Below are 7,581 nucleotides of genomic sequence, written 5' to 3' on the forward strand. Positions count from 1 at the left end.
ACTAGAGGGCAAGAGCAAGGCATGAGAGTGGTAGGGGGAGCCTCTGTAGTGTGGAGAGTCAGGAGGGGGGCTTTCTACTTTGAGCCTGTGATACTTGCCAGGGCTGGGGTTCTGGAGGGGTAGATGCCTAAGGTGATGGGTGAAGTGCACCCCTTAGGCTAGGCACTGAAGCCATGGGAGGAAGTGGCCCTGCAGGGATACCTTAGGCACAGAGCCCCGCTGGCTGCTTGTCCCCCTCCACCCAAGAAGGACACAGCCATCTGTCTAGGTATTTGTGTTTTCTGGGTTTATTCCTCCTTGTTCCAAGCTCTAAGCCTCAGCCTACTTCACTCCACATCCATGGCCTGCACAGTTTCCTCCAGCAGCTCCAGGGTCAGCGGCATCACTGTCTCTGACAGGACAGCTGTGGTCCCAGGGGCAAAGCGGTACTGTCTGGACCTGGGAAGGAGAAAGGATGACCTCATCAAGTGGCCCGTCTTCTCTTTGCAGCCCCCTATTTCCCTTACTACCACCCCATCCTCCCCTGTGATTCCCCCATCTCCTATGCTCCTACCTCTCTATAGGCTCTGTGGGAGAGCTCAGTGTTCGCAGCAGCTTGGCGCTGGTCCCAGTGATCACACATGCATCCACACTGCCCCCAGAGCCCAAGTCACCCAGGATCCCTGCAGTGATGGCTTCCACCAGCAGCTCCCGCGCTGCCTCCAGCTGTAAAGATGTGTGTGTGTGTGAGTCCTGATGGACCCTTTAGTATCACCCTCAGGCTACAGCCTGGAGACTGTTAATCTTGAAGGCTGGACTATTTACCATTTGCTCACACCCAAACTCCTCTCTCTCCCTACACCCCCATCTCCACCCCAGGCTCCTCTACCCTGGTTTCAGTATCCCTCTTTCCAGAGACCCCAATGTTCCCACTGCCCCCATCTTCACAAACTTCTCTGAGTCACACTTGTGGCTCTGCTTCCAGTGGGCTATTCACCCACCCACAATCCCTGGCTCACTGCCTTTTTCTTTCTGGGCCATAAGCACCTATAAAGTGATATATGCCTTCTGCTTCCATCCACCCTAAACAAAATCCAGACTCGACCCCACCTGCTGTTCCCTTCTCCCTCAACACCAAATGGCCCTGAGTTTTGACTTCTGGGACAGTCCAAGCTTTAGCACTGTTGGAATAGCACTTCACCCTCACTCCACTGGCCCCTCAGTCTCCACTCAGTCGTCACCTCCGAGAAGCCTAGCTCTAGAGTAGGCCAGGGTACCTCTGCGTTTCCCCAGCTCCCGGGTGTGCACTTCCCACCAATGCACGCATAGTGGGGGCGGGGGGAGATGTCGCTCACCGTCATGTTCGGCTGGAACCGGTCCTCCAGCACTGCCAGGGCCGCATCCTGGCCGGAGCCTGCAGGCAGGAAGGGCATCGGAGGTCAGCCGCGGCCTCCCAGTCGCGGGATAAACGTTGAGGTCCCACGGGCGGGGTTCGCGGGAAGGGGGCGGAAGCGCTCACCCTGGGCCGTGAAGGGCAGACGGCTGTAGGAGCCGTGGGGGTGCACGCAGTAGAGCTGCGGTCCGGTGACGTCTACGCCGCCCACAATCAGCGAGGCGCCCACATACCCCCGGTACCTTTTCGCGGAGTGGGTGCGGTCAGTCGAACGCACAGGAATCTAGGTCCCGCCCCTCCTCGATACCGCCCCTGCACCCGAGCCCCGCCCCTTCCCGTGGTCTGGCGCCCCGTGACCAACAGCGTTCCTTCCTGCCACTCTCTTAGCTCCTCTTAGGCCATCCTCTTCCGGTCTCTCGGACCTCGAGGCCCCGCCCTTCCTCCTGTCAAGCCTCCTCTCAGCCCTGCCCTCCCCGCAACTGCCCCTCCCCAGGATCATTTTAGCCCCGCCCCAGCACCGGAAGAGCGTCTGGCGCAAAGCGCGGGTGACCGTGGCCACGCGGGGCTCGCGGCCTGTGGACAGCGCGTGTAGCTCCATGTTAGACGCCGCCATCCGCGTGGTCATCTCTGCGTCCGCGGCTACTCCAGCCCCACAGCAGCTGAAGGCGAAGGGAGGGTTCGTGTGGGCGGGACTATGGATGTTCTGGGACCCGGGATGGGAACGAGGGGGCGGTTCTTGAGGGGGGAACTGGGCGGGGGAATGCTCACTAGATTTTAGGGGCGATGAAGTGGATCTTTTCGCAGCTCTGGTACGCCACGATCGAATCGTTAGTGGCCCGCGTATCCGCGCCCAGGATGACCCCGTCCTGGGGGGGGGAGGACCCATTGGTTCAGTGCCCACCTCCCATTCCCGGCCGCTCCTCTGAGTGTTACAATCCCAACGCCCTACTCACTCGGAACACAAGGCCTGCGATGGTGGTTCCGGTCTTGCGTGCATGAGGAACACGGAGCCCCGGGAGGGAGCGTTCCAAGGCTGCGTTTCTGGAAACGGAGGGGAGAAACCCAGGTTTCAGTTCTTCTGGGACCGTCATCACATCCCCTAACTCCGTCCCGGTTACCCTCACCTTTCGGGTAAGCCTGGGAACCCAAATCGTTCCACACACGTACCTTCCCCCACCCTCGCCCCCAGGAATTTTAAAGACCCTGGGGCTCCCACTCCCGGAAGCCCCCACTGAGGGCGTAGGCAGGTGGGGAACCAACCATCCCCCCACTCACCTCTCGCAGTTTTCGAAGGAGAAGCCCTTTTGGGGTTCTAGCGCTGTCTTCTGCATCTCCGGGTGGGCAGGGGGTCAGAGGAGTGGGATCAACACGGAGGAAGGCCGAAGCCTTGACCTCTCTCGGGCTGCACTACTGAGCTTCCTCCTTTCGCTTTCACCTTCCCTCAGAGCATGCCAGCCCCTCTTTTCTGCATCTTCTCTTTCACTTTCACCTTCAGCTCTGGTCCTAGGCAGCTTGGGAAGGGGGAGATGCCTCTTGCCTGGCTCTCCATGCTGCTCCTGGGCCCTCTGTCTGAACAGAGGGACAGATCCCTCCTCTCTGGCCACTGTCCAGCCTGAGCCCCGAGCTCTGCCTACCCTGACCCCAACTCTAACCTCAGGTCCCAATGTCCTGAGGCTGTCACATTGACCAGGTCTCTGTTATTGTTAGTGGCCTTCCAACAGCATCAATCATGGCTGCCATTTGTCATTCTCCCAACTCCTGCCTCTCTTTTGCTACCTTTGCCTTCTTCCTAAAACCTCAAACACGGAGGCTCAGTCCTCGGCCAAGGTGATGCTGATCCTTCCGTCTTCCATGTCTCGGATGCTGTCTTCCCTCTCTCAAGAGGGGCACCGTAGGTGTCCATCTGGTGGCTCGTAGGCATGCTGGGCTCTACCCATGGCTAAACCTTATTTCACATCCCAAATGACCCTTTATCCACTTCTTTCTCCTACTTACTGCTTGTTTCAGCTAGCATCCTCTCCCCTGGACACTGCACTGGCCTCTCTGGTTTCCCCACACTTCCTGCCCCTCACCCCCCACCCCCAGGCTACACTCTGCCCTGCAGAGAGGGGGCTCTTTTCTAGACTGGAGATCTGGTCACACTCTTTCCCTGGTTAAACCCTGTATCAGCTGCATGCTGCTCTTAGGTTGAAACCAGTCTTTACAGTTACCCTTCTCATTCCATCTGATCTCAGCACAGGCACCACCTCCTCTGGGAAGCCTTCCCTGACCCATAAGAATCACCACCTTGTTCCTCCCTAAACTTTTCTCTCAGATCACTTAGCTCCATTAATTAAATCTTCAATATTGAAATGACCTATTTAGTGGCTGTCACTCTCCTAGATGCTAAACTCTTGTGCTTCTGTCACCCACCTAGCACTCAAAAGTCTGTCTAGAGGTGGGGTCTCACCTGCCCTTTTGGGAGCTAGGAGGGGCAGCTCAGATCTTCTCCATCCTGTACCCTAGGCTCCACGTACCCCCATTCTACAGCTGTGTGTGCAGCTCCCTCCAGTCCCCATGCCCAGAGCAAAGGCAGGCACAGAGAGGCTGCTTAAATAGCTCAACCAGAAGAGTGGGAAGCTGTATATCTCAAGGTGCCCAATTCAATCCCAGGCTCTAGCAAAGCTGTTCTTGCCCTGTGCTCCACAAAGCACCAGGTCTGCAGATGAATGAGTGCTGGTGTGAGGACCCTAGTGTCTTTCCCTGAACCCATAACACACGTCAGGGGTTATAGCAGCAAAGGAAGGTCTTTATTCAGGGGGCATGGGCCTTGGGCTGGCAGTTGGGGGTACGGCGGTGCTATTTCGGTAGGTACCCAGCAGGATGGCATTGATGTGCTCCAGTGTCTGGTTGCTGAAGACCATATTGAGGTGCTGTACCCCAGGCAGAGGCAGCAGGTGCACAGGCTGCTGTTGGAGGCCCTGCCACTGGGCACAGAGCTCGGTGCTGCGCGTGGCCACAGTGTCATCCCCGTCCTCATAGAGCACACCCACAGGGTCCGTGTAGGGGAAGCCATGGTCAAAGATGTAGGTGCTGGGTGTGGGCAGGCCCACGCCATACAGACAGTATACTTCCACTCCAGGTGCTGGGAGCCCTGCCAGCAGGTCACGTGACTGTAACCACATGTACCAGCCTTCCTCAAAGTGCAGGTCTGTAAAGAAGCGCTGCAAGTCACGGCTTGTGTAGTTGAAGGTGGGGGTGGAAATGAACACGTGGTCCTCGGGCCATGCCTGGCTGGAGGGAAACATCCAGGGGGATGCTGTTGTCATGCGCTGCTCCTCTTTCAGCTTGATGCTGGACATGATTGGGATGCCCTGGTTGTCACCTGTGGACACAGAGCAAGGTAGGGCAGGGAGCCAGTCCTGGCTACCCCCGGCCCACAACTTGCCCCCCAGCCCAAGCTCAGCTGGATGCTCAACTTTGTCTTGCCCACTCCAAACATCAACTCCAAGTCATGGACTAGAACCAGCCTGGCATTCAGGAGGGGCTCCATGTGTACTTGTTAAGTGAGAAGCCCTAGTGGCACCTCTGTGAGGCAGAGCTCTAGAGCTTCAACAGGAGGGCAGGGAGGGGTTTCCTGTGTGTGTGAACAGTGGGGGATGGTGCTGGCAGTTCTCTCAGGCAAGTGTCTGTCGGCCCCTGTGGCCTGTGCTGCACAGGGCTCAGAGCTGTGTTCTGGGAAGAATGAAATGAGACCAATCTCTGTTTGACACTCATTGATATAGTCTGGGGAGTGTTTCCTTCACTTAAGCTCCTAGGGGTAAGGCCACGTCTGGCTGTGCTCAGAATACAGTGGGTGCTCCGCAGGTGGTAGCTATGCCACTCCTTGGGGAAGGGCAAGAGGGGCTCCCGGGGTCTGGCCCTGGCTTAGGGCAGATCCCTGGGCAAAGGGGCTCCTGGGAGCAGAAGGCAGCCGAAAGCTGAGTGGGTAGGACCTGAGGCTACAAGGAACAGACCTCAGCAATGAGTCAGATTGCTGGGGTTAACTTCCTCTTTGTTTACTTCCCCTTTGTTATCGCTGAGACACTGTCGGGAGACACTCTAATGGTCCAGGCCAGGCTCACTGCTCTCAGAGGGCCAATGAAAGGGGCTGTGCCCCAGAGGTGGTAGACAACACCCCCAGCCTGGCATTGTGAGAAGAAACAGGAGTGAGGGCAGGCCCACGGTCAGCTTCATTCCACCCCCCACCCCTCCCCATGGGACACAAGTGATCAGAGGCCCTCTCACCTGAGGCCAAGATTATCATGGGCTTGATGGAGCCACCCCAGGGAGCCCCAAGAGAGATGAAACCATCGATGAAGCGGTCCTTCCAGGCCTGGGGCTGGCGCAGTAAGAAATAGAGCAAGTGCAGGCAGCCGAGGCTGTGCCCAATGAGGAAGACAGGCCTTCTGTAGGTAGCGTGCATTTCCTCCACTAGCCCAGCAAGCTTCAGGTAGTACTCCTCCTGCTGGCCTGCAGGGGTGGGTGGATGGGTCAGCACAGCTGGGACTAGGGGCCACCTGCCCTGCCCCAAGCCCCCTATGCACAGAGACACTCACTGGGCTCCAGCCGCCAGTCGTAGGGGGCGGCCCGCACCGTCTCATCCCGCACATACCCATTGTTGACCAGGTTCTGAACCAGTGTGTGCATGTAACCTGTGGGCGAGGCAGTGGCACTGGGGGTTCTGGCCGTGGCTCCTGCAAGCCCACCAAGCCTACAGCCCCACACTTTCCTGCAACACACACACCTGCCAACTTGCTGTTGTCCAGATACTCAACAGAGTAGGTCTTGCCAAAGCCGGGAACACGGATCTGTACACCGGGGGCATTGGATACTCGCCCAGAGCTGCGGTTGTAGACAACCCTGGGGGCAGTGGGACAGTCAGCGGAGCGGCAACCAAGGAATAGGGTGGGGGGCTAGGCCAGAGGGGATGGCACGAACCTGGTGTTATCGATCCAGCAGTCTACCCCAACGGGTAGGAACATATTGAGATCCAGCCAGATGGTGAAAAAGTCGTCTGTCTTGCGGTAGCACATCCAGTTCACCACATTTGGTTTATCCAGCTTGGCTTCCAGCTGATTCCCCAGGCAGCCAGGCACTGCGGGCACCAGCCTTCACTCTGGATCCCTCCCATTTCCCTGCAGTGGACCCCACCCCGGTCTCACCTCCCCAACACTACAGTGACCAGCCCCGCCCCTTCATCTCCCACACCCTCCACCCCCAGGGATGAAGGACAAGACCCTCTCTTTCTGATCACATCCCCTGCCCCGTCCCCACAAAGCCCAGGCTCCCCTCGGTCAGGGAAGGTACAGGGGCCAAGGCCACTGCCCCCTGCCCCCACCAAGCAAACATGTAGCATGGCTCTCCATCACTGCCAAAGTCCAAGGGGAGAACAAATAGTACAAGGGAGTGGGGCCGGGCCTAGGAGTAGGGGCAGGACCTGATGAGCCTCTCCTGCTCACCTGGGCTGGGCACCTTGTCATTGCCGGGGTGGGGGCTGAGGAAGGAGTGGTGGGGCTTGGACCGGGGTCCAGTGGCTACAGCTGACCACAACTTGTAATGTCCCAGCCAAGCCCTCAGGCACACCCACCCTCTACTCCACCCACCTCGGGGAGACAACTCCGAGACACGAGAACAGTGTGGTGCGAGAAGGGGTTGATTTCTCTGCAGGACAAGCCTTTGGCCCCTCCAGATGCTGAGGCAGTGATCAGGGCTAATGCAAGGGCAGAAGGGCCTCAGCAGGCTCTGCTACCAGGGGCTGGGGCCCAGGTTCCCCAAGGTCTGCCCTGGTGTATCAGGGGCCTGGTGGGGGCTTACCGAGGATGACGGGCCGTGTGTGGTTACTGAGCTCAGCCTTGGGCGTGGTGTGCGGGGGGAAGAGCACATTGAAGAGCCAGAACGGGGCGGCGGGGGGAAGCAGCAGCCCCAGCAGCAGCAGGACCCACTGCCGTGGGGAGCCGGGCGGCCCCATTCCAGCCCTTGTGCCTAGTGCCCAGTGAAGCAGTCCCGGGCTGGCCTTATCTGGAGTTGGGGTGGGAGGGGCCCCAGGGTCAGTGGGAGGGACAGCCTGGCCAATGGGGGTGGCCAGAGATTTCCGGAAAGGGGCACAGCCTCAGGGAGCCAGCTCTGGGCCTGGGTTCAGTTCCGCCTCCTTCCCTTGGTGCCAGGGGAAACAGAGCCGGGGCAGCGGG

The 7,581-nt window shown here is 58.8% G+C and overlaps 2 protein-coding genes across 4 annotated transcripts; both read right to left on the bottom strand.

Annotated features, from left to right (window-relative positions):
- Positions 1-269: 269 nt before the first annotated feature.
- Positions 270-2,785, bottom strand: PSMB10 (proteasome 20S subunit beta 10). 2 transcript variants are annotated; one of them, XM_022583419.2, is made up of 8 exons: positions 2,648-2,781; positions 2,326-2,413; positions 2,141-2,238; positions 1,891-2,031; positions 1,499-1,614; positions 1,335-1,393; positions 554-705; positions 270-438 (listed from the first exon to the last, which is right to left on the bottom strand). In XM_022583419.2, exons 1-8 carry the CDS (start codon positions 2,701-2,703, stop codon positions 327-329), a joined length of 822 nt encoding a protein of 273 aa, XP_022439127.1. In that variant the 5' UTR covers positions 2,704-2,781; the 3' UTR covers positions 270-326. The 2 variants fall into 2 exon arrangements, with proteins under 2 accessions (XP_022439127.1, XP_089759367.1); XM_089903241.1 differs by lacking the exon at positions 554-705 and having other exon boundaries at positions 2,648-2,785.
- A 107-nt stretch (positions 2,786-2,892) lies between these two features.
- LCAT (lecithin-cholesterol acyltransferase) lies at positions 2,893-7,471 on the bottom strand. Of its 2 annotated transcripts, none has more exons than XM_022583416.2 (6): positions 7,208-7,471; positions 6,332-6,488; positions 6,138-6,253; positions 5,950-6,045; positions 5,639-5,863; positions 2,893-4,736 (listed from the first exon to the last, which is right to left on the bottom strand). In XM_022583416.2, the coding sequence occupies exons 1-6, from the start codon at positions 7,359-7,361 to the stop codon at positions 4,162-4,164; spliced, it is 1,323 nt and encodes a 440-aa protein (XP_022439124.1). In that variant the 5' UTR covers positions 7,362-7,471; the 3' UTR covers positions 2,893-4,161. The 2 variants fall into 2 exon arrangements, with proteins under 2 accessions (XP_022439124.1, XP_089759366.1); XM_089903240.1 differs by having other exon boundaries at positions 6,332-7,103; positions 7,208-7,320.
- Between the last annotated feature and the right edge of the window lie 110 nt (positions 7,472-7,581).

Source organism: Delphinapterus leucas, chromosome 20 (genome assembly GCF_059928025.1).
Source record: "Delphinapterus leucas isolate spDelLeu-1000000601 "Yukka" chromosome 20, BTC_Dleu_Yukka2, whole genome shotgun sequence".
Taxonomy (NCBI): Eukaryota; Metazoa; Chordata; class Mammalia; order Artiodactyla; family Monodontidae; genus Delphinapterus; species Delphinapterus leucas.

What these genes read in the sequence shown, in the direction of transcription:
- LCAT (XM_022583416.2), bottom strand. Translation starts at nt 7,361, where the DNA reads ATGGGGCCGCCCGGCTCCCCACGGCAGTGGGTCCTGCTGCTGCTGGGG. An exon ending in CACACGGCCCGTCATCCTCG is followed by an intron (nt 6,489 to 7,207) that starts GTAAGCCCCCAC and finishes TGGTGCCCGCAG; the next exon opens with TGCCTGGCTGCCTGGGGAAT. An exon ending in CATGATAATCTTGGCCTCAG is followed by an intron (nt 4,737 to 5,638) that starts GTGAGAGGGCCT and finishes CTGTGTCCACAG; the next exon opens with GTGACAACCAGGGCATCCCA.
- PSMB10 (XM_022583419.2), bottom strand. Translation starts at nt 2,703, where the DNA reads ATGCAGAAGACAGCGCTAGAACCCCAAAAGGGCTTCTCCTTCGAAAAC. An exon ending in TCCTTCGAAAACTGCGAGAG is followed by an intron (nt 2,414 to 2,647) that starts GTGAGTGGGGGG and finishes CTCCGTTTCCAG; the next exon opens with AAACGCAGCCTTGGAACGCT. An exon ending in TCGCAGGCCTTGTGTTCCGA is followed by an intron (nt 2,239 to 2,325) that starts GTGAGTAGGGCG and finishes TCCCCCCCCCAG; the next exon opens with GACGGGGTCATCCTGGGCGC.